At 39.4% G+C, this 25,283-nt stretch overlaps 1 protein-coding gene across 3 annotated transcripts in view; it reads right to left on the reverse strand.

The window, feature by feature from the left end:
* Positions 1 to 2,233: 2,233 nt before the first annotated feature.
* Positions 2,234 to 25,283, reverse strand: part of setd7 (SET domain containing 7, histone lysine methyltransferase) — a 29,540-nt gene continuing 6,490 nt past the window's right edge. For 2 of the 3 annotated variants that reach the window (XM_078538776.1, XM_078538786.1), the window contains exons 3-8: positions 20,726 to 20,927; positions 18,735 to 18,924; positions 10,990 to 11,071; positions 6,224 to 6,341; positions 5,958 to 6,115; positions 2,234 to 4,345 (exon numbers count right to left, since the gene is read on the reverse strand). In XM_078538776.1, coding sequence (XP_078394902.1) covers positions 4,165 to 4,345; positions 5,958 to 6,115; positions 6,224 to 6,341; positions 10,990 to 11,071; positions 18,735 to 18,924; positions 20,726 to 20,927 — 931 coding nt within the window. In that variant the 3' untranslated portion in view covers positions 2,234 to 4,164. The remainder of the gene's footprint in view (positions 4,346 to 5,957; positions 6,116 to 6,223; positions 6,342 to 10,989; positions 11,072 to 18,734; positions 18,925 to 20,725; positions 20,928 to 25,283) is intronic. The other variant, XR_013576191.1, reaches the window with a different exon arrangement.

The raw sequence follows: 25,283 nt of genomic DNA on the forward strand, positions 1-25,283 counted from the left end.
ATCCAGGCAAGTGGGGAGTATTTCACCACACTCCTGACTTGTGCCTTGTAGATGATGGACAGGCTTTGGGAGTCAGGTGGTAAGTTACTTTCTGCAGAATTCCCAGCTTCTGACCTGTTCTTGTAGCCACAGTATTTATGTGGCTGATCTAGCTCAGTTTTTGGTCAATGGTAAGCCCCAGGATGTTCACAGTGGGGGATTCAGTGATAGTAATACCATTGAATGATTGGACGGAGGGGAGATAGTTGGATTCTCTCTTGTTGGAGATAGTCATTTCCTGGCACTTGTATGGCACGTTACTTGCCACATATCAGCCCAAGCCTGAATGCTGTTCAGGTCTTGCTGCTGGCACACTTAAGATAGTACAAATATCATTCCAAGTATAACTGCTATGCAAGAGATAAACTTTCTCCCTCTGCCCCTTACCAGTTCCCCTCAAACTGCTAGCTAGATAGAGCTATAGAAACATGTAGTACAAAAGGAAGCCATTCAGACCATCACAGCTCTTTGAAAGAGCTATCCAATTTAGTCTCACTCTCCAGCTTCCCAACCCCATAACCCTGCAAATTTGTTCCCTTCAAATACATGTCCAACTACCTTTTGATAGTTTCTGTGAAATCCAATTCCATCAGCCTTTCAGTTAGTGCTTTCCAGATCATCATTACCCTGTGAGAAACAATTTCTCTTAATTTCCCTTCTAGTTCATTTGACAACAATCCTACAGTGAGTAACTCACCTCCTGACTTCCCAAAGTTTGTCCACCATCTACAAGGCACAAGTCAGGAATGTAATGGAATACTCCCCACTTGCCTGGATGAGTGCAGCTCCAACAACACTTAAGAAGCCTGACACCATCCAGGACAAAGCAGCCCGCTTGATTGGCACCCTTTCCACAAACATTCACTTCCTCCACCACTGACGAACAGTGGCAGCAGTGTGTACCATCTACAAGGTGCACTGCAGAAACTCATTAAAGCTCCTTAGGCAGCACCTTCCAAACCCATGACTGCTGCCATCTAGAAGGACATGGGCAGCAGATACTTGGGAACACCACCACTTGAAGTTCCACTCCAAGCCACTCACCATCCTGACTTGGAACTATAATCACTGTTCCTTCACAGTCGCTGGGTCAAAATCCTGGAACTCCTTCCCCAACAGCACTGTGGGTGTACCTACAGCACACGGACTGCAGCGGTTCAAGGAGGCAGCTCACCACCACCTTCTCAAGGGCAGTTGGGGATGGGCAATAAATGCTGGCCTAACCAGTGACTCCCACATCCTGTAAATTAATTTTTTTTAAAAACAACCAACTTGTCCAAGGAACAATTTCTCCCCGCTTTCTCTAGCAAAACCCTTGAATTCAAATACTTTTGAATACCTCTAATTCTCTTTAACCTTCTATGCTCCAAGGAAAACAATCCCACTTCTCCAATCTCTCCATATAGCTTAAGTTCCACATCCCTGGTAAACCTCCTCTGTACCTTTTCCAGGCCTTAATATTATTCCTTAAGGTGTGGTGCCCAGAATTATACATGATATTACCTGACCATATGACAGTCAATATTTGAGCTAACAGTAATGTGAAGTGAAGTGGACAGCAATGTTGTTTTCTTCACTTTCGAGCCATCTGATCTTACCGCTGATGAAGCACCTGGGTTCCACTAGATCACTCCCTGTAATGGCATAGTTGAGTTTGAAAATTTCAACGTGAGGAAATCAAAAGATACAATTCCATGTCTATGGCATCTGCGAATTCCACCCACCCCTTTCCTTTCAATACTCAAGGCACTGAGTTATGAATGCTATCATTCCATGGGCACTGATAATTTTCTTGTAATGCACCCAAATGGTTATTCTTCATTTGTGAGCCATGAGCCATTAGCAGGCTATTTGAACATCAACAGTAGACTTCATAGATAAGCCTGCTCATGACCTTGCCTAATCTCCACATTAGGAGCTGAATTTTTTTTCCCCTACTTCTCAAGCCAGGGATGTTAAAATTAACCGTTCTGCTCCCATTTCCACTATATCGGAGATCAGATAACTCAGCATAGAACAGAGGTTGAACTCTGGTCCTTTTTGGCCCGAATAGTTCAGTACCACAGCTTCATATATCCATTAAATTCCCAAACCATACGGTTAATAGTTGATAATCTACCTTTGTAGCTTAAATTAAAAAGCAGATCACAGGATCCAAGTTTTAGGAGGTGAAATTAATGAACAGTCCAGTCAGTTGTAAGCTTGGAGCATTTATTGCCACGGACAACCTACTGCTATAATATGAATTAATTCAGCAATGCAGAAGTTCTGCACCAGGTTTTGATGTTCAATATGTTGACAACTCCACAAAGGCCATTAATAATGGATACACTACAATGCTGAAGAAAGATGAAAAGGTACTTTACATTTATTCTGAAATACTGTAATCCTTCCCTCATTTTGAATGAAATTAAACTGATCTGAAGCAGAAAAATGACTAACAAAGGTGAGGCTTAAAACAAGTGATATTTCATGTTTGAAAAGAAATCATGCACAGTCAGAATCATCAAAATATTGATATATATATTACATGTTTAAAATCAATTCGATCCATGATTTGTTCTTCTCCACATGTTCCTATCTTTATGGTAAAAATCCATGTATTCACAATTTACCACTTTTGTTTAAATGACCATTAGAAAACAAATTTTCTTATTCTATACCAAGTTATTAACTTCATATATTGATTACAGCGTAATTCAGTTTGTCAAAACCAAAACATATTATAAATGCTTTCCCGCCCCCAACCAAAACAATTCTCATGCTCACCCAGACACTCTTTATAAAATGCATACATTTTCATTTATTATTACACTAAAAGAATACACACAATCAGAATACTCGCGGGAAATCTGTAAACTTTTGGAATAACTCCATTTTCTCGTACTCTCACCAGTGAAGCTTTTTTTCAGTTACATTAGCAAAACTATGTAATTTTAGTAAGGCTGCAAACACCAGTTACAAAATGCAGAGCTTAACTAGTCAAGCTTTCAGGGAAAAGCATTGTACTGAAACAAAAGTTTAGACTGTGCTACTGTTCTCTAGAAAAAAAATGCTTGCTTGCTTGTGGCCAAGATTATAGCTTTACACCTGAAGCAAGATTAAATGTTACTTGAAATAATGTTTCCACATTAACACAAGAATACTGTATTTGGATAATGCTGCATCCCTTCAGTTGCTGGCTTTGATTACTCAGTATAGTGAAATGAACAGAAAGTGGAAAAATGACATCTCACACCTTATCAACAATGTCACACCATTCACTATGAGTTGAGCTGCTGTATCTGAATCCAAACAGTGCAACATTGTTGTCAATAGCTGTATTTAATATATTAGTATTAAATACCAAGTCAGGCCAGAGGATAAATCATATGCAAGCTAATGCACTTAATCATTATTCAAAAAAAATTCCTAACTCATTATTTAACTATCAGTAAAAGACCTATAAATAACAATACTTCATCCTAATGATATTGATATGTAACTCCAGACACAAACTAACTTTCAGAGGACAAACTTTATCTAACTGTGCTATGTGTTATTCACAATTAGTGGACAGGGTACAAAAATTACACAAGCCTGTGTTAGCTTTCACTGAAACCCCAGTGACAACACTGAATGATGCTGATTTAGTGATCAGTAGTCACAATCAGATTAACTAAAAATTTAACAGCTGTTATTGATGGTGTTTCAACAAAGTTTAGGAGGTGAACACTATAAACCCATAAACAGTACGTGTAGAGTTAGGTTTGGCTACAACCACCTTAATTTGAAACAGTAAAAATGGCTAAGAGTATCTAGCTGTCCGTGAACCATTTTAGAAAATTGCACACTGCTCATAAGACTGCCAAGTAGGACAAGCTACATTGTGCAATTAGTAGGTTAATCGTGTTTACTGCTACATAACAAACTTTCATGTGCTAAAGGCAAATGTATATTTACTTGCTCAAGTGCCTTATATATTGTATTTTGCAAAAATTAAACCTTGACTAATTTAAATACAAGATGAATGATAATTCATAGAACAGAGCATTTTAAAAGGTCCTGATCTGGCAGTTCCATGTAGCTTTAGTGCATAGCTTCTTCTGCTTTTGCTACCTGCTTAAAGAGAAAGCTGCATAAATTTCATTTCCGCTGAACATGTTGGAAGGCCTGCAGTTCAAGCTTGTACCAGTCAGGAGCTTCTGGGCCACCCTTGCCTGCAGAATAGTGATCGTATCCATAAGCTACTGTAAGTTCTTCATCCTTCTGTACTGGCTGGATGGTGCGGATGCTTTTAATAGGTCCAAACCGAGGATGAATAAACCTTGACAGAAAAATTTAATGATGTATACCAAGGTGATTTTTTTGTTTTAAAAAAAGTGGTTTAATTTAAGAATGTTGCACATTAAAGCAAGATGCTTTCTTGGACAATTGCTCTGAAAGGAAAATAAGGATCATTTGTTGTGCTTCATGGTACTAATATTACAATTCTGATGCTAAATTCCAGGAAGATCCAGAACCAACAAACATCAGCTAAATGGGCATTATGCAAGTGAGAATTAAGAGATGCGAGTATGCTTATTGAGGAGATTTTTAATTAAGTTATAAATTTTCAGGTTTTCTTTTTACTACTGGTAGTACCATACATTCATTATTCATTACCAGGTCACATTTTATATACATACAAGAAAGCACTGCAGTTTCATTATTCAAAGATGTCAAAACCTGCTTTTAGTTCATTTTGTGCTCCTACAACTTCTAGAGCTCGTGCATGTCCATAGCTCAGTAAACAATGATTTGCCCTTTGAAGGTGATTAAGGAGACTCAACAGGACATTGGTGCTGTACATGCTACACAGAGGGAGAAATTTATTGGTTTCTAGCTTGAAATTGATGGTGCGATTGCAACGCGCACATAAAGATGTCAGCCTAAGGCCTGATCAAAATTGGAACTCCTCTGCATGAAACAGCCAATGCAGCCCTCCCTTCACGGCCTTAGAAAGGTTTGTCATCTCACACCCCAAGCTTGTCCGAAGATGGGGAAGCAGGAAGTGGGACAGATCGGCCAGGACCAGCATTACTTCTGTGGAGCCCAGAGCAGCAGTCTTGCTGCTCCAGAAATTAAACTTAAAAAAAAACTTTTTTCCTATATTTTTGTGATTAATCACTAACAGTCCCTTTTGTGGCCCACTGGCTAGGCCAAAGAAGTGAAACAACTGGAGGGAGGATGCATGGCCTCAGAATATCCAACGATCACCATTACAGTATTTATTTACATGTTAGGGCACCCAAAGCCCATTTCAGGCAGGCACTCTCCACAGCTAGAAGTCAGAGGCTTCCAAGTTGCCAACCATGGCCTATTCAGGGGCGATCATCCCCCAAAACCTTTCCCTCCAATCTCAATTTTTCACCCAAAGAACAAGGACAAATTTCTTACCAGAGTTTAAAATCTTAGCTGTGGTATTTGGCAAGAATGCACTAGTTGAGCTGAAAAGTAGCAAATAACATTTGCACCATGTAAGTGCAAGCATTGGCCATCTCCAAGTCCAAGAAGAAAAAGTCCAATTAACTTCCCCTGACTTTCAACAGCATTATCATTGCTAAGTCTCCCACAACAATGAATTGGCTCTGACCAAAGTTACAAACAATGTTCCTTATCCCTTCTTTGCCTTTCTATAGCCTTGGACATTATGGGAACACTTGCTGAATTTTTTTTTTACAAAAACAGGCCCAAACAAAATCTACTGCAGTCCAAAGATTATATAGCTAATTAAAACTAAAGTAAAAGATCACTCTTAATTTTTACCTTCTCTCCTCAAAATGATAACCATTTAAAAAGTGTATATGACACGTTAACAAATCTTCCCCTCCCCCAGTAATACTTGCACTTGTAAAACTCATTGTTGCAGCTGACCCATAATACAAGCAACTACTTACGTTGCATAACTGCAATTGGGAGTAAAGGAGTGATTTGCTTTGTGCCCCAACGATGCACAGTAGCGTTTTGTACTGTTGTAAGGCTCAGGAACATCTAGCACAGTATCACCATCCAACGATATAGTGTTCCCATTGAGAGACCAGTCTCTAGAATCTACCTGGAAAGAAAAAAAAAGTGATTTACTTTTAAACAACTGGACTTTTCTGCATTCTTTTTGACTGGTAAATTCTACCTTCATTAGAAACTTTGGAATTGTGCCTCTCACCTCTTCATGTGTTAGCCGCATTCCATTGTAGAAAGCCATGACTGTGTCAGGTTCTGCTGCTACTTTTGCAAATAAACCTTCCCCAGCATTAGGAATAAGAGACTCAGCAATATACACCCTAATTTAGGAGAATTAAAGAAACAACATTTATGTATGTCCTTTGATAAAATATGCAATCTCTTCAGTATATTCAAATTATAACTAAGCATTTGCTTTGTACAATGAAAAGCAGTTATCTGGTTGATCTTGACCAGCTTACTTTTACAAAAGGCGAGGATATACGAGATTGTAAATTTGTTGCAATCCTTGCCTTTGCAACCACATCTGAACCACACTTGGACAAACAAGTTGCAATGGTAACTAAAAGTTACTAGAAGAAGAGGGAGAATTGTGACAAAAGCTCAGCCATGTTAACTAATTTTAAACTTTAATATTCTATACTCATCCTTTGATGAAATACCGTTCAGCAAGAGGTGGAGAAAATCCATCTCTCCTAGCTTCAGTAGTCCAAAGCTATGCTTACCAATGGACTTGATGAAAACAATCTTTACTACACCAAAGTTCATAATACCCATTTTCCAAAGAGATTGGAGCAGGCCATCAATCATCAAGTAGGTTCTCTTGCTTGTGAAGCTCTCTCTCAGACAGTATCATCGTCATGAGCTAATCACTTGTACATAGACATTTTAACACAGAGCGAGCAACCACAAATTACATCAATAAAACTTAATCCTGCACTTGTACATGAGAATGGTCAGTTTTGGCTCAATGCGTAACACACTTACCCAAGTTAGAAGATTGTGTGTTCAAGTCCCACTCCAGAGATTTGACCACAATCTAGGCCGATTGAGGGAATGCTGCATTGCCAGAGGTGCAGTCTTTCAGAGATGTTAAACTAGGGCCCATCTGCCCACTCAATTTGACATCAAAATAGTGTTATGGGATATTTTTAAGAGGTGAGGAGTTCTCCCTGGTATCCTGCCCTGTATTTATCCCTCAACCAATGTCACTAAGTCACATAGATCAGGAGTTGAACCAGCTGGTTTCTATGGCTCAGCTTATTGGTTGCCTTTACCAGTTTAAAATCAATGGAAATATTAATTTTCACACAATATTAGTTAGATCATGTTCAGAATATTACATCTATTTCTGGTACCAGGATCAAAAGTTACGCAGCAGCATTGGAAAACATGCAAACAAGATATGTTCTTTTGGAAACACATTCTGAACTCAACTTCCTTATTTTTGCTTAAGCTGCCAATGATCCCCAAGGATTTATAACACAGAAATTAAGTGATTCACCATATCCCACCCCCGACCCCAAATGTACCATTTCTCTTTTTAAACCCACCTCGTTTCTCACCAGTGTCACACTGCATCATATAGCCAAGTAAAGCAGGATGATCTGAAGCAGGGATTTCACTTAGCCTGTTGTCAAACACTACTCTATGACTTGATTCGAACCAGGTATACATTTTCGGACCAGCCTACAAAATTTTTCTCCCTTCTAGCTCTTACCAAAGGATGAAATATTACACTATAAAATGCATAATTTCTTGGTGTGGTCATAAACTGTGGATATTCATCCAAGACAAGCAATTTGAACATTCATCTGGCCAGATTCATTCAATCTTATGCACTCATAATTAAAGTCCATTATTCTATTGAGACAGCCACCTTACTACTTTTTTTATTCTTTCATGGAATGTGGGTGTCACTGGCTAGGCCAGCATTTGTAGCCTCTCCCTAATTGCCTGGGAAGGTGGTGGTGATGAGCCACTTTCTTGAACCACTGCAGTCCATCTGGGGAAGGTACACCCACAGTGCTGTTAGGAAGGGAGTGACAGGATTTTGATCCAGCAACAGTGAAGAAATGATGATATAGTTCAAAGTCAGGGCGGTGTGTGGCTTGAAGGAGAACTTGCAGTGGACAGTGTTCCCATGCATCTGCTGTCCTCTTCATTCTAGGTAGTAGAGGTCACGGATTTGGAAAGCGATGTAGAAGGAGGCTTGACAAGCTACCGATGCCACTGTGTTTCAGTGGGATGGAATGTTTAAGGTGGTAGATGGGATGTCGTTTAAGTGGGCTGCTTTGACTTGGATGGTGTTGGGATTCTTGAATGTTATTGGGGTTGCACTCATCCATTACACTTCTGACTTGTGCCTCCTAGATGGTGGACAGACTTTGAGGAGTTACACATCGCAGAATTCAGCGATGGTAATGCCATTGAACATCATGGGGAAAATGGTTAGATGGTCATTGCCTGACACTAATATCACCTTCCACTTATCAGCCCAAGCCTGAATGTTGTCCTGGTCTTGCTGCATAAGGGCTTAAATGGCTTCAACATCTGAGGAGTTGCGAATGGTATTGAACATTGCACAATTATCTGTGAACATCCTATCCCTAGATGTGAACTATGACAGCTACACAACTATGATGTGTAAACTATTCTATATAGGAGCTTGCTACCTTGAGATATTACATTAATTAAATACAGTATATAATTTAATGTCAAATTGTTGAAATTTTCATAGGTGCCTTCACGTACATATGGGGTCAACAATAGCATTAAATGGCGACATTGGTTTCATTGCCCATGAATGCAGGTAGTGTATATAATGGACGACTGATTTGATATCGTCCCTTTAATATGATCACTGGAAGTTAATCACCCCCATGGTGTCGACAATAATGTGGCATTGTCTAATCACTCTCATTTTCTCTTACTCTCTCAATCCAGGTGGTGTTCTACATTCCAGGTCTTGTATCTTTGCCAATGAATAGAAATTTGAATATCTCTCCAAATTATCTTATTAAATGAAGTCTCAAAACTGTAGAATAGCAATTGATAAATGAGTCCATGTCATCTGAATCCATGAATGTCCTTTCAGTAACAAGTGTTACATCATGTTCATTTATTCATCACATGGGTTCAGTTGATTCTGAAATTAATGGGGTAGGTTTTTGACTTTACTACCTGGCCATTAAGCATCACTTGAGAGAAGAAAGGAAAAAAAATCAGACAGGGAGCATTTCATATCTGTAACCATCTGTCTGATTTTCCATCCATTGAAATGAATGGAAAGAAAGTTTGATAGGTTCCAGAAAAGGTGTCCAATCCTCCCTGCCCGATATTCCTTTCTGCATGCTGCCTGGGAAATGCTCAATGTCCAAATGGTGAAGAAAAAGATTCTACCTCAATCACCTTTCCAGGCAATAATCAGCTCCTGGAGGTGGATCAAATAAAGCACTTGAGACTCTGCAGAATACACTCAGGAATCCATAAATTTAGACACCCTTTGACAATTACTCCTGCTTCAAGCAAGGCAGTTTCATCATAGGATACTAATATAGCAAATTGTTATAATTTGCAAACATACTAAAATATTAATTTAAATGAGCATGACCTAGAAAAAGAAGCAAACCACAATCAACCACCTCTAACAAGAAAGTGGATGTTACTCCAGATCATGGAGTAGAATTCTTGTAAATAAAACTGGTTTGTCATGAAACTTCAGTCAAGAATTTCAGTGCATTTAGTAAGAAGCTGATTGAGCTCCACCTGAAGCACAATATAGAGCTGAGCTGACAGAGTAAAGGGGAATAAAGCTAACCCATTACTTGCAGCAGAGAAACAGAAATTAAAAGAACTACGCCTCAAAGAAAATCACAGACAGAGATTTGAAAAAGAACCCATGATAGAAAACTTTGTTAACAGACTGGGAAATCCGAAGGCTGAACACAGAGCAGGGAATGAACCGCTCCTACCCCAAGAAAAAGTCCACAAATACATTCAGAAAGAAAACAGAATTCTGGATTTCTGAAATAGAAGTCAAAGTGCTGAGAAATTTACAGGGTGTCCATTTATATCTGAAAATTAAAGAAAAAGACTAGTCAATGTTTGGTCTAAGACCTGCCTTTCTCTTTTCAGATGCTGATGTGTATTTCCAACATTTGGGGGTAGATATTGGTTCTCATTGTGCCCATCTTAAAACTCACACAGTAAAGACGGGTTTTGGGAGCTGACATCTTGTCCCCCATGGACCTCAAAAGAGATGTCCATCCCAATTAGGGCTGGCCTTTTTTTTTCAGGCATCTGGAGTGACTTGCCTGAAACAGGCACTAGGTCCTAATGAAGGGATCAAAGCCTGTTTTAGGATCCCTTAGGAAATCTGGGCTCCCCTGATCAAGGGAAATATCAGGCCTGGTCTGCTCAGGTTTCCCAGGCATGGACACGTTCTAGTAAGTGGCCAGCACCAAAAAGGCAAGTTTTGTTAAGTTTGATGTGGAGCCAGAAGGAGCAGGAATGCTCCAAAGTAGTTGCAGGGGACTTGATCAGCCTGGGATTAGCCCACTTTCTGTTCTGTTCCCCCAGGAATTAACTTTTACTGCTACAGACACAAGTGACCTGACACTGATCTTTATGAAATGAGTGAGCTGCCTGTGATGGTGCAACAGTTATCAGTGGCTTACCGAAATAAAGTAAATCAGGTCCAATCTCAGCTGAACCTTACACTTCCTTGCCCTCCTGGTTGGGATGTGTGCTCTATTTCAAGCTCAAAAATGGGCCTAAAGCACTTTCCTTCCCTTGCTATTTTTAATCTCTCGAAAACATTACACTTCTATTTTCACAATCCGAGCAGTTATTTCATACTGACAGCAACGTCACTCGTTAGATGGCAAAATATGTTCTTTCCAACTATAAATAATTATAACATTTAAAAATAAAAACTGGTTTATGAAGGGAAGAAATTTGAATAACCTCTCATTTTCATAAGGGTCAGGAAGGAGACAATTTGTAGAAATGCAAAAAGAGGTAGACTTGTCGAAGGTGTGAACTGGACCTGTTGTAGAGAAAGAAGGATATTAAATTTAACAGTTGATCAGATTTGCAGGCAACATTTCTTAAATTGTCCATACATGTCTTTTAAAACAATTATCAGGTTTAATGGACATCTCTATTAAATGCCATGCCTTTGTTACCTACCTCCAGAATCGACAATTCCAATATTCTCAAGGTCGGCCACCCACCTTTCACTCTCTGCAAACTTAATCTCATTCAAAACTCTGCTGTCCATATCCTAATTCATAACAAGCCTTGTTCACTCATTATGCTTTTCCTTGCTTACCCCAATTAGGTCCCAGTTCAGCAATGCCTCATTTAAACTTCTCATCTTGGGTTTCATACTCCCCCATGGCCTCACCCTCCCCAACTCTCACCTTCTCCAATACTATAATCCTCAGATATCTGCATTCCACTCATTTTAACTGCTCCACCATTTGCAGCCAACCCTTCAGCTGCCTGAGCCTTAATTTCATTTAAGACACTCCTTAAAACCTACATCTTAAATAGAGCGTTTGGTCACCTGTCCTTACGTAGCTCAGTGTCATGGTTTGCTTGATAATGCTCTTGTGAAGCACAAGAGCCGTTTTACTAAGTTAAAGGCACTATATAATTGCAAGGTGTTGTTATTGAAACGTTTCCAATTTAGGAGACTTTATACATTCTGCTTCCAGATGCAAAAATATGTAGCAAACTCTACATGGAAATGAAAATATATCTAAGGGATACCTAGTAGCTTTCAAAATGATACAGTTGTGATCAACCTTCCCACACTGGGTAAATCCTAGATTCAGTAGCTTACCATTGTCACACTGAATATGCAATACATTTCTGTTCCATTAACAGCTTCAGATGACTTTATTCAAAATTAAACGCTGAAGGATTATACTCAAAATAATTATTTTCATCATTCATGCGAGAAAAACTTTGCAAGTGAAATGTAAAAAGATTTAAAACTTCAGAAAAGGATAGAGATTTCAATAATTCCACGTGTCAGTATGGCTTGTACAAACAAAAAAAGACTCCCCACGGTCCTGCTATATGAAATATCAAGATTAAGCAAAGACAGTCAGACTACCCAAGTACTATGTAATTCTTGACCTCCTGTTAAATGTTGTCCTGTGATCATAGAATGATATAGCAGAGGAAGCCATTCAGCCCATCATGCTTGTACTGACAATTTGAAAGAGATATCTAATTAGCTCCTTGCTCTTTCTCCACAGTTCTGTAAATTATTTTCCTTACCAATGTTTCCAATTTCTAAAAAAAATTGGCTGCACCACCCTTTCAGTCAGTACATTCCAGATCTAACAAATCACTTTTTAAAAAAAACAATCATCATGTTCCCTCTGGTTCTTTTTCTAATCAGCTTAAATCTATATCCTCCGCTCCTCCGGCTACTGCTTCCCCCATCAAAACCTTGCAAGATTGGGCTGTTCTCCTAAGAGGAAATCATTCTCTATAACCAAGTCCTTTATACCTGGCACCATTCAAGTTAATTTCATCTACACCCAGTGCAAGGCCTTTAAATCCTTCCTAAAATGTGGCAGCCAGAACTGAACATAATACTCCAACTGAGACCTAACTAGTGTTTTATAAAGGTTTAGCATAACTTCCTTGTTTTTGTACTCTATTCCTCCAATTATAAAGTCTGGGATCCCAAATGGTTAAAAAAAAAAGCCTTCTCAACTTGTCCTGCCACCTTTAATGATTTGTATATCTGCACAATGGCCTAGATTTCACGGTCAGTGATGAAGTAACAGTGCTCGCCGGTGAGCTTGAAGAAAGCTGCCCTCAAAGATCTAGCTGTCTCTAGACTTCCTTTTTCCCAGCGTTGATTTGAATCTTGCACCAAGGGGATCTCCAAGTGTCCAGCCATGTCATGTCATCAAACAGGGTAAGTAGCCAATCACATTAAGTACACTCACGAACGTCAAACCAGAAAGTATAGTGCACTGATTATCCTCCAGTTTTAATTAAAATGTTAGAGAACACAAAATAAATGATTGGGGCGTATACATGGAATTAAGATAGAAACCAAGATATAAACTAACTTTAAAAACACTAGTTTAAAAATGTAGAATTTATCATAATGAAGAAACTGTAACATTCCACAAATATAAAATTAGTTTTTTGGGGCCAGAGATGTTTCTCAGCAGTAATTATGAACTTAGTACACCATTAAAAACCCAATTATACCTCATTCAACAATGTGTAACATTTTAAAGATTTTTACAATGATAGTAATAGTATAAAAAGGGAAGTTGTCATCAATTCAGTGACTTCTAATTGATTGTAGATTGCAGGGACTTCAACAGTGCACTCCAAAGAGAAACATAGAATCACTCACTGCAGCTTTTGGATTTCTGCATTTAACTGCACATATGCAGGTTCCAGAAGTTGCTGTCAGTTTTAGAAGAGTAATGGTGGTCAACGCTGACTGTTTTGCCATCGTTCTCCCTCTCTTATGCAGCATCCTCATTTCCCAAGGGTTACCTATCATAGCTTATACCATGATAGCACTCAGGGACATGAGGAGTTAGGCCCAAGAACTACCTCAACCTATATGGGGATTGAACCTGTACTGCTGCTGTTACTCTGCACCAACCTCAAGCCATCTAGCCAACTGAGCTAACCAACCCTTTGCCATCATTGCTGCTGCAAAATCCAGGCCTATAGAAACCTTACTGCATCTACTCTTGCAGTGCACTCTAGCAGCTACTGCAGTTCAGTCACAGGTTACCAAAATACACACCAACTGTGGCAGGCTGATTTCATTCATTGCCGGATTTGAACTTTATCTGCTCACTTTAGGCTACTGAGGCTATGGTTTCAGCTTTAGTCTGCTTGGAATAAAAAATAACTATGGTTTATTAAGAAAAAATTTCATTTTCAATTTTAGTAGGCCCAACACAATGATTGAAGGCCTGGGAAATTATACAATTCAATTAGACAGTATACTATTAGCAGATTGATCCACAGACATGTCATTCAAATTAAACAACCAGTGTGGACTGGTTCTTTTAACTGACCACTGGGAACACTGTTCAATGAACACAGTCATACTATAGAGAGGATGTGCAATACCCCTGCACATGAGTTTTTTTGTTAAATTTTCAAATTTTTACCTTCTAACATAGAAGGGAATTTGTATAGAGTATTTTACAGATTACCAAGTACAAGAGCACAGGAACACTGGAGCATTTTTGTTTAAGAATAAAAGGGAGGAAGAAATAGACTATCCTCTATATGTAACAATGTTAGAAGTATGAACTTGGGATTATAGTCTCGGGATAAGGGGCCACCATTTAGGACTGAGATGAGAAATTTCTTCACTGAAAAGATAGTGAATCTTTGGAATTCCTTATTGCCACCACTCTCGAGTGCCGTGGATGCTCATTGAATATATTCAAGACAGTGTGATAGAATTTGGATACTAAGGGCATCAAGGGATATTTGGCTCGGACAGGAAAATGAAGTTGAGGTGGATGATCAGCCATGATATTTTTTTTTAAAAAGGCAGAGCAGGCTCGAGAGGCTTTGTTACCTACTCCTGTTTCTTATGTTCTTAAACTTGAAGTCAGCATCTTCTCCTGTAATGGATTCTCTCTTTGGTCTCATCTGGGCTGCTAAGAGTCACTGGTCCACAATGATTGCCATAACCTGGGCAACTACATTAGCACACAGGTTAAACTAGGTAGAGAATACCTCTTGGGAGGATGTACTCAAGTGACAAGGAGACAACCAATGCCTTGAATGGTGGGCTCAAGGCGAAACAAGTGTGAATTCATTAGGAACTGTACTGGAAACTAAAAAGCCAAGGTGCACACAGATGGCTCAGGCATCGGATCATTCTCCAATGGATACAAGCAGGAATAGAGCTTGGAAAGCCCACACGACTAAACAATCATATACAAGATCACACTGCTCTCTTCCGTAGTACGAGGAAAGGATCTGAAACAGGGGCTCTAAACAGTATCCGTTTCACTAAGAGTGGTCAGTTCCAACTGGAATCCTACATTAGTGGCTGAATCAATAAGGGAAGCAAAACACATTTAGCAGCTTGGAATTTGACCCTTTTGTCTGTGACATCTTTTGATTATCTGCTCATCTCCACAATCACCACACCCTCAATGTGTCTCTCCCCCCCCCCGCCCAACCTTAAACCAATTTATATTTCTCCCTTCTTCTAACTATGCTTCAGTTCTGCCGAAGGGCCATGAAGGCTCGAAACGTTAAATGATTTCTTCTCCGCCGATGCTGCCAGACCTGCTGAGTTTTTCCAGGTAATTCTGTTTTTGTTTTGAGCACACTCCAAGACTTAGTCAATAAGTAGTCTTGAAAAAAGAAACGTATGCATCAGTAGGGGATAAGATGATTAATCAAGGAAAAAGTAGCCCATATGTTCAATGTTGTTGTATGTGTGGAAAAACAATCATGAATTGAACTTTTCGGTTCACAACTTACAAAATATTGCAACACTTTTGCAGCACAGAAACAGGCCATTCATAAGAACTAGGAGCAGGAGTAGGCAATACAGCCCCTCGAACCTGCCCTGCCATTCATTACGATCATGGCTGATCTCATTTTGGCCTCAACTCCAATTTCCCGCCCTCTCCCCAAAACCTTTCGACCCATTACTAATTAAAAATCTGTCTATCTCCTCCTTAAATTTATTCAGCGTCCCAGCATCCACTGCACTGAGGTAGTGAATTCCATAGATTCACGACCATTTGAGAAAAGTAATTCCTCCTCATCTGATTTAAATTACCACCCCTTAGCCTAAAACTATGGCCTCTCGTTCTAGAATGCCCCAGAAGGGGAAACATCTGCTCTACGTCTACTTTATCTATCCCCTTTAGCATCTTATATACCTCAATTAGATCTCCTCTCATCCTTCTAAACTCTAGCGAGTATAGGCCTAAACTGTTCAATCTCTCCTCATAAGACAAGCCCCGCATCTCTGGAATCAATCTAGTGAACCTCCTCTGAACTGCCTCCAGTGCAACTACATCCTTCCTCAAGTAAGGGGACCAAAACTGCACACACTACTGCAGGTGTGGTCTCACCAATGCCTTGTACAGTTGCAACAACACTTCCCTACTTTTTCACTTTATTCCTTTAGCAATAAATGGCAAAATTCCATTTGCCTTCCTTATTACCTGCTGTACCTGCATACTAGCTTTCAGCGATTCAGTTCAATAGTTCCTTGCATGTGTTTATGCTCCACACGAGCCTCCTCTCACCCCTCTTCATCAAACTCCATCAACGTATCCTTCTATTCCTTTCTCTCTCATGTGCATATCTAGCTTTCCCTTGATGGCATTAATGCATTGTCTCATCTATTCCCTATGGTAGCGAATGCCACATTATAACCACTGAGTAAAGTTTCTTCCGAACTCCCTTTCAGATTTATTAGTGACTATTGCTTATTTATGATTTCTAATTCTGGCCTCACCTTCTCTATATCTACATGATCAAATCCTTTCTTAACCTTGAAGAATTATATCTAGTCACCCCTCAATCTTCTCTTTTCTACAGAAAAGAGCCCTAGCTCAACCACTGCTGATCGATATAACTTCTCAATCTGGTATCATTCTAGTAATTCTTTTTTACATTTCCTCTAGCACCTCTATATCCTTTTAAACAATATATAGGTAATTCCCTGTACTCCAAATGTGTTCTAACCAAGATTCTATGTATACTTAACTTTTCTGCTTTTCAATTCTATTCCTCTAGAAATAAATCTGTGCTTTGTCTGCTTTTTAAAAAAAAAATTGCTTTATTAATCTGCATTACTTTTAGATCTGTGTATATGTACTCCCAGATCCCACTCTGCTACTCTTATTTTCCAATGAGTATGTGGCTTCCTTATTCTTCATAACAAAATGTACCACCTCACATGTATCTATATTGAAGCTAAATTTGCCAATTAAATGGCCATTTTTCATGTTTATTGTCTTCCTGTATTTTGTCACAGTTCTCTTCTGTATTAACTATACCCACTAATTTGGTGTCATCTGCTAATTTTGAAATTTTACTTCCGATCCCAGACTCCAGATTGCTTATGTAAATGAAGAACAGTAGTGGTCCCAGCATCGATCCTTGTGGAACATACTTATCATTTGTCACTCTTGAGTAACTACCTTTAACCTCTACCATTGATTTTCTGTTTAGTATACAGCTTGCTATCCATTCTGCTACTTTTCCCCTGACTCAACATGCTCTGACTTTCGTCATGAGTTCACTGTGCAATACTTTATCAAAGACTGTTCCAAAATCCAAATATATTTCATCGATTACATTACCTTCATCTACCCTGTTATTTTAAATTTTTCAAAGAATTCAAAGTAAGCTTGCTCAAGCATGATCTTCCCCTTTTGGAATTCATACTGACTACATTTATATTTTCAGTTTCTAGACATTTTTCTATTACATATTTCATTAAAGATTCCATTATCTTTCTTACCAATGATGATCAGCTAATTGGTCTCTCTATTTCCCTGGACTTGCTGTATTTCCCAGGACTGAGGTGTACAGGAATCACTTTAGCTGTCCACCAGTCTTCTGACACCATTCCCTTTCCTAATGAATTTTCTTTTGCCTTTAATAGTGCTTCTGCTATTTATTTCCTAAATATGTGCAGATACAATCATTCGGACCAGGGGTTTAATCCTCTAAGTTTAATTAGTTTATCAATTATATCACCCCTTTCTATCTTAACCGTCTTTCCATCCTTTTTTAAATTTTTTTTCCAATAGCATGTCCATCATGTTAGTTTCCCTGGTAAATACAGAGATAAAAGTAACCATCTTAATATTTCTGCATTTCAATGTCATTAACTGTGAGTTTATCACATATCTTAGTGGCCCTCTCACTATTCTCACCTTTCTTGTTGTTCAAACGTGTCTAGAATATTTTACTATTTCTTTTTATATTCCTTTTCTAGTTCCTCCTTACCCTCCTAATTCCCTTGTGTTAATTGGAAATGAGAAAATCAATGGCTATTATCATTGACAATGAAGGACAAATCATCGTCCTCCTCCGTCTGACTGCCATACCCTACCCTACCCCCCACATACCACCCAGCCCTGCCTCCATCGCCATTCGCCACCAGCCCCACTTGATTACCAATACAGGAAACCCAGGATTAACTTGCTTTCCTTCCTCTTCCATTAATTCTTACCACCCTGCCTCTAAGTGCTTATGATAGGTGATGTAGAGAAGGGAAGGCAATTTTTTAAAAAAAGCAAAATACCCTGTATGCTGGAAATCTGAAATTAAAACAAAAAATGTGGAACTGCTCAGCAGGTCTAGCAGCATCCGTGGAGTTAGAAACAAGAGTTAAAGCTTCAGGTTGAATACCTTTTATCAGAACCCATGTGAAAGGTCATTAATCTAAAACATTAACTCGGTTTCTCTCCACATATGCTGCCAAGAGAATAAAACACTATTTAAACCCCAACATTTTGTCACATCCACCAAAATCTTCAAATGTAAAAATTAAACATGTTCAAATTTAGGAAATGCCACTTTGACGCGTCTTTTTAACCGAGGCATAAACAAAACACAGCATTTTCTAAAAATATAAAGATTATTGAAAATATAGGTGTGCATTATTAGTTTGTGATGAAACAGCGTAATGATAAATCAATACTTCTCACCATCTGGTGCCAGCTCGAATTGGGGTTTCCCCTCAGTTACACTTTTAAGAATTGCCAGGTGTCCTTCGATAATTTCCCCATCAACAAATTTTCCAAGCAGTGCTGTCTTGCCCTCAGGATAAACGTAAGCTATTTTATCACCAGTCATCTCCCCATCTTCATTCACCTCTCCTACAAGGCAGCCTCCATCCTGTCACAAGATAATATGTCACTTGATTCATAACACATAATGTTCACAGGTGAAATGAGATATTGGCATTTTCTTCCAAAAATCTTGGGAACATAGACCTAGAATTTCCACAGAACTGTTTACACTTTGCCACCATAATTTCACGAGAAGTGCAGACCAAAACACCCTGTTTCCATGCATCAATAGGGTTTCTACTGCAATTCTGGTAAAGTTATGGTAGCAGCTCGCAGACATTTCTGACCAGAGTAGAAAACACATACAGTTGTAGTCATGAAAACACTAATGCAAGGCAACTTTTTTCAAAAAGCATGACTTTTTTTTTTGCTAGTTTTCTCCTATCTTTTCCAAAAACTTACAGTGTCAGCTGTTGCTCAGTTGGTAGCACTTCATCTGAGCCAGAAGATTGTGGCAATCCCAGAGTTAATTCCGCCCCCCACACACATTCCTCTCTCCCCCCCCCCCCCCCCCACCCCCAACCTACCATAATTTTCTGAATATAATGCACATTTTCCCCCTAAAGATTTATCAAGAAGTTAGGGTACATATTATACATGATAACAATGTAGGTTATTTTGTGGCCAGTATTTCTAAACTTACGAACATTGCTTCCAAACTTTTTCCCCCCCGTGACCCCATTTTAATGCTTTAAAATTGGTGCGGCCCCAGGGTGAGTTGGGGGGGACCAGGGAGGAAGTGCTGTTCAGCAGGATTGGAGGGGTATTTTTGCATGGGGGCAAATGGTTTTGTCCATAACCATTTTGAAGACTCCGATGTGCCTCATTGCTACAAATTGTACGCCTAATTATAATGGAACCTCGGTGCACAAATTACTTCCTCAAATTATAGGCACGTCCATGGAAATCACTGATGAGCCAATCGGCGTGCTGAACTGCATGGCCAATCAGGACAAAGAAAGAACAACCAATCAGGGCACTGAAAAGCTGTCCCATAGACAAACCATTTTGTGGGGTAAATTAAAAATCTGCGTCCCTGTCAGAGTCTCCGTTTGAGTCGCCTTGGCTGCCTCGGAGCTTGCAACTACAAATGATTGTCCGGTGACCCCAATAGGGGTCATGACCCACAGTTTGGGAACCCCTGCTTATGAAGTATTCTGCATGATAGGGTCATGTGCTATTTTCGATTGATCAATTGATACATGTGGGAGAGCTGGCCACTCAACAAACTAGGGTGCAATGGCTGTAATTTTACATATTCATATTTGAATTTAGCATAACTTATTCTGCCTTATCACTGTATTGATAGCAGGGCGAGCAAAGACTAAAACTTTACTGCAATTTTTTCTAGTCTAGCCATTTTGACGGAGCGCATTTTGCTAGGAATTCTTTTAGAAAGGGAGGAGAAAATAAAACAAGAGAATGCAAAAGATGAAGGGTGGAGGACAGTTTTGACTCAAAAACAATATGCAAAGTAAGCCATGGCGTTTTACATTTAAAAAAAGTCTTTTTAATTGATGCAAATGTGTTCAATGACAATTTAGGATCAAACCCTGCAGCTTAGTTGGGCTTTCTCACTACTTTTGTCATTATACGCTCACTTTGACCATAGCTTTGCAAAAGTATAAGTGCATGTTGTAAACGCTGTTAAGGCAAATTTGACTTTTTGTTCATGAAAGTCCAGGTGCATAATATATTTGAAAAATTACAGGTGTGTTGAGCCCAATTAAAGCAACCAAACTGCTGACCTGGCTGAGGGAGGCTGGAGATCAAAAGGTGTGGCCTTCTGGTCTGTGTGCAAGTTAGCCTCCATTTTTAAAGCCTTTTGCCATTTAACTGAAGCTTACCGAAAAGTACATCCAGCAAACACCCCATCGGACATTATCCCTGTATTGACCCCTGAAGGTCAAGTGTCCCTCTGAATCATATTCCTCAGCTATGCCATTCAATTCCCCATCAATGTAGGTACCATGGAGGGTACTCCCGTCCTCATAGGAGTAAACAGCTTGTCCTTGTAAAGCATCATCAATGCAGTTCCCTTCCAGTGTGCTAAATAATAAAAAGGGATATATGATGTTACACATTTTTTCAAGACACATAGTCCTTGCTGGTTTTGACTACAATAACAATTGATAAGATCCCATCAAATATTCATTTGGGTTATGAATAACTTTGTTAGGCTGTAGATTTTCACATTTTCAGAATGACTGAATTATGTACTGTGCTGGCTGCACTTGTTTTTGTGTTCTTACAAAGCTAGATGTTAAACATGATCTCAGTTCTAACTTAGAAATCAGTAGACAGTTATATGTACATAAACAAAAGTAATAATTCATTAAAGAAGTAAAACAGATTAATCATAATTAAGCAGGTGTTTCAGTCTAAATTGCACACTGGATTAGATTTGCAGTCTATGGGAATGACTGGGGCAATTAATTTGATTTTGAGAAACAGAATGGTTTACCTGACCTCTAACCCTCTCTTGCCTCTTTCAATTTTCTCAATTTGGCTGACTTAGTTTCAGGTAAGTTAAAATACCAGGGGCAGGATTTTTCTATGAATATATAATATGGTTTATAATAAGTAGCAGTGGAAATTCTGCCAAACCAAGAGTAATGCAATTTTCTCCCCACCTGTGCACACTCGATGTGGGTATTTTACCAGCACCAGCTCACAAATAAACATTGCATACAGCCATTACATTCAGTTTTGCTCTGTGTCAGTCTTACTGGTGACAGAGATCATATCCAAAATCGACTGACCTTTTCCTACAAGCAGCTGGTAACATTTTGCAACAAAATGCTACTCATCACATGGAAGTTCCTTCTCTCGATTGGGCCTTAGCAGGGAATGGAGAGGGAGGTGCTTTCCAATTGGAAGAAAAGAGTCATTTGCAACTATTCCTAGACCCCTGACCTATCTCAATGGCTGGGTAAAGTTCACAAAGTCAAACAAATAGGAGACCACATCACTGGCCTGCTGAAGTACTCAGCCTGACTGCCACCAGAATAATAAAACCTCTTCCTTCAGTTACGATACTTGTATTTGGTGCCAGAAGCAAAAAACATCCCTCAAGGTGGATCTTTGCACTTCATTTGTGTTAGAGTGCAGCAAAGTTACAATTACTGAAAAGCGATGAGGAAATTAGAGGGGTAGGCAAAAAGTGCAAAAAGATTTTTGAAGTTATTAGCTTTTCCCTTTCAACCCAGGAACATTTCTGAATGCATGCCATGGTCACACCAACAATTGTCTCAGTCCAGCTTGAAAAGAATGCTGGAAGTGTGTTTGTGATTGCCAGCTTGCAGAATGTGCTGCCCCTTTGAAAAGAGAGATGGGTGTTCTGTTTTCCAAAAAGTGTAGGCTATAAGAACAATTTTAAATACCACCACACATGGTACTACAGTTGATTAGAAATAAGACAACCGCTTATAGGAACAATTTATTCCATATTTTCACACATCCTTTTTCCTACTCCAAGAATTTTCTTGCCCTCCTGTAAAAGAACAGTTTCAAAGTGATACCCTAGTACCTTGCCGAAGTGCCAATTCCTAATGTTTGATCTCAGAATGTCAGGTTATTCCAGCAAAGAGAGCATCATATTGTATCTTCTCACTGATACGGTTATTAATTGACCCCGAATGGAAAGTGCAAGAAGCAGGAACTCGGATTTTTCACTCCTAACTCAGAGTGAAAGTTACTTAATTTTTACAGTAGAGAAAAAGGCAGGTCAAGTAGGTTCTTGCTGGTTCTGAAATGATTTGGAGAATCCATAGCTTGTATATTTTAACAAATTGGAAGAATGCTTCCTTCCATCAGATTTTAGGAGGTGAATGTTCGCTAATCTCAACCAAAACAACCAATTGGCCTCAGAAGCCCTGTTCTAGACTGAATGGAGGTAAACTGGCTGAGATTCTTTCTCCTGCCTGCTGTCCAGTGACCCCTGCTGAAGTGCACGTAGGAATGTTGGGCATGGATAGGATGGGATTCAACTGTGACAACTTCTACAGTCAAATAGCACAATACTCATTACATAGTGTCACACGTAGAAATGACTGGAGGATCACAGGCATCTGTGGAACTATACCCAACTTCCAATTAAACTTTCTTATGAGAGAAGGAATAAAGGGTAAGGAAATGTCTGCAACAGTGAGACACATACTACACTAGAACAAATAATGTAAAAGCAAAATACTGCAGATGTTGGAAAACAGGAACTTGCAAATACTCAGCAGGCCTGGCAGTATTTATGGAGAGAGAAACAGGGTTAACATTCTGATGAAAGGTCACAGACCTGAAACATTAATTGCTCCCCTCTTCTCAGATGCTGCCAGAATTGCAAAGTATTTCCAGCATTTGCTGTTTTTAATTTTAGAACAAATAATGTGTGCTGCCAAAGTGTGAGGAGTTTTTTTAAAAATTCGTTCATGGGATGTGGGTGTCACTGGCTAGGCCAGGATGTATTTCCCACTCCCAATTGCCCTTGAGAAGGTGGTGGTGAGCTGCCTTCTTGAACCGCATGGCTTAATTACTGGATCCTAAATTAACCCTCCAAGCTGTTTTAGTTTGCCAGAGATATAACCATTAGGCAAACATTGAATTGACAAATAATACCAAAGTTTTTTTTTAATTCATTCATGGGATGTGGGCGTCACTGGCTATGCCAGCATTTGTTGCCCAGCCCGGATTGCCCTTGAGCAGGTGGTGGTGGCGAGCTGCCTTCTTGAACCACCGCAGTCCGTGTGCTGGAGGTACACCCACAGTGCTGTTAGGGAGTTCCAGGATTTTGACCCAACGACAATTAAGGAACGGTGATATATTTCCAAGTTAGGATGGTGAGTGACTTGGAGGGGAACTTCCAGGTGGTGGTGTTCCCATGTGTCTGCTGCCCTTGTCCTTCTAGATGGTAGTGGTCATGGGTTTGGAAGATGCTGTCTGAGGATCCCGAATTGAGTCTGTCTTCACCCCATAAGGTGACACTGGACAGGGACTCAGATGTACAGATTACTTAAAAAGTCACCCACGAAGTCTTCAACCAAGATATAAGTGAATGGAAAGAGGACCAACAATGATGGCCTCATTTTCTTTGCTAAAACTTATAAAACAACATGCAAAATAAAATTGTCCTCCAACTGACTGCTGCTTGGTGCTAAGCTCTTCAACACCAGGATGACCCCGATCTGGCAAATTAGCCTCAGACTCCACCACCTACCTGTAGCAAACACTTGCAGGTTCAATGGAATTGCAGCTTCCTATGAGAGTAAACTATAACATAGATAGGTAGTAGGAATATAGGAATAGAGATAGCTCAAACCCTCGAGCCTCATCCACCATTCAATTAGATCATAGCTTACCCATATCTTAACTCCATTGAACCGGTTTGGTCCTGTAATCCTTAATAACCTTGTTTAACAAAAAGATCTATCAATCTCAGTTGATTTTTAAAAAAATCATCTAGCCTCAATTGCTTTTTGGATAAGAGTTCCAGATTTCCACTACCCAACCTTTATGTGGAAAAGTCCTTTCTGACAGCAACCTTAACTCAAATTTTTATGATTATGCACGCTCATTCTGGACTCGCCCATCAAAAATAAATATTTTCTCTCTGTCAAGCCTATCAACTCTTTGATCATCTTATACACCTCAATTAGTCTACCCCTCAAATCTTCTACATTAAAAGGGAATAGATGCCTAGGCTATATAACCTATCCTCACCATTTAACCCTTTCAGCTTCTAGTCTCTTACTTTGCACAGTGGAGCTAGGAATGATTGGGGGGTGGCGGGGGGGAGTATAATTTTATACATGTACTAGTTACTTCTTGACTAATAGAGCTAAACATGAACATCCTTGATCTTCCAGCAGTGGAGATGAGGTGGTGTGTGCCAGCACTTTATTTTCTTTCACAGATCACACTATGTGGGCCAAGCGTTGAAGATCACCCAGAGAAAAAAAATAAAGCAGCAGAACTGAAGGAGAATTGGGATTATGAGGTAGGCATCTGAGAAGCAGATGCCAGGAGTTTAGCTGCACTTCACAATGAAACAGGCAACCAGGAGGTAGGTAAACTTTAATCAGTGAAGCATTCCTATTGCCTCTTAACTCTGTTTTAAGTTACTTTTGGGATTTTACCACCTACTAATTAAACTCTGTCACTGGCAAAAAGACAGCTGTATGTGATCAGCCAAAAACATCCCTTTGACTTCTCTCTTCCCTCTCCTTACACCAATATTGGTAACATGGTGTTACCACATCACCCACGCAGTCAATCCTTTCTGAACCTTTAGGATTTGCAGTTTTTAAAAAAATATTTTTTTAATCACTACTGACCTCATTTTTGATTCTAAAATGGTGAACCAGGTGTGAAGTCACCTCTCTAGCTTTCCAAAATCCTCTCTGTGGGATCTTA

The sequence above is a fragment of the Cetorhinus maximus genome, chromosome 1, assembly GCF_964194155.1.
Source record: "Cetorhinus maximus chromosome 1, sCetMax3.hap1.1, whole genome shotgun sequence".
In the NCBI taxonomy this organism is placed as follows: domain Eukaryota; kingdom Metazoa; phylum Chordata; class Chondrichthyes; order Lamniformes; family Cetorhinidae; genus Cetorhinus; species Cetorhinus maximus.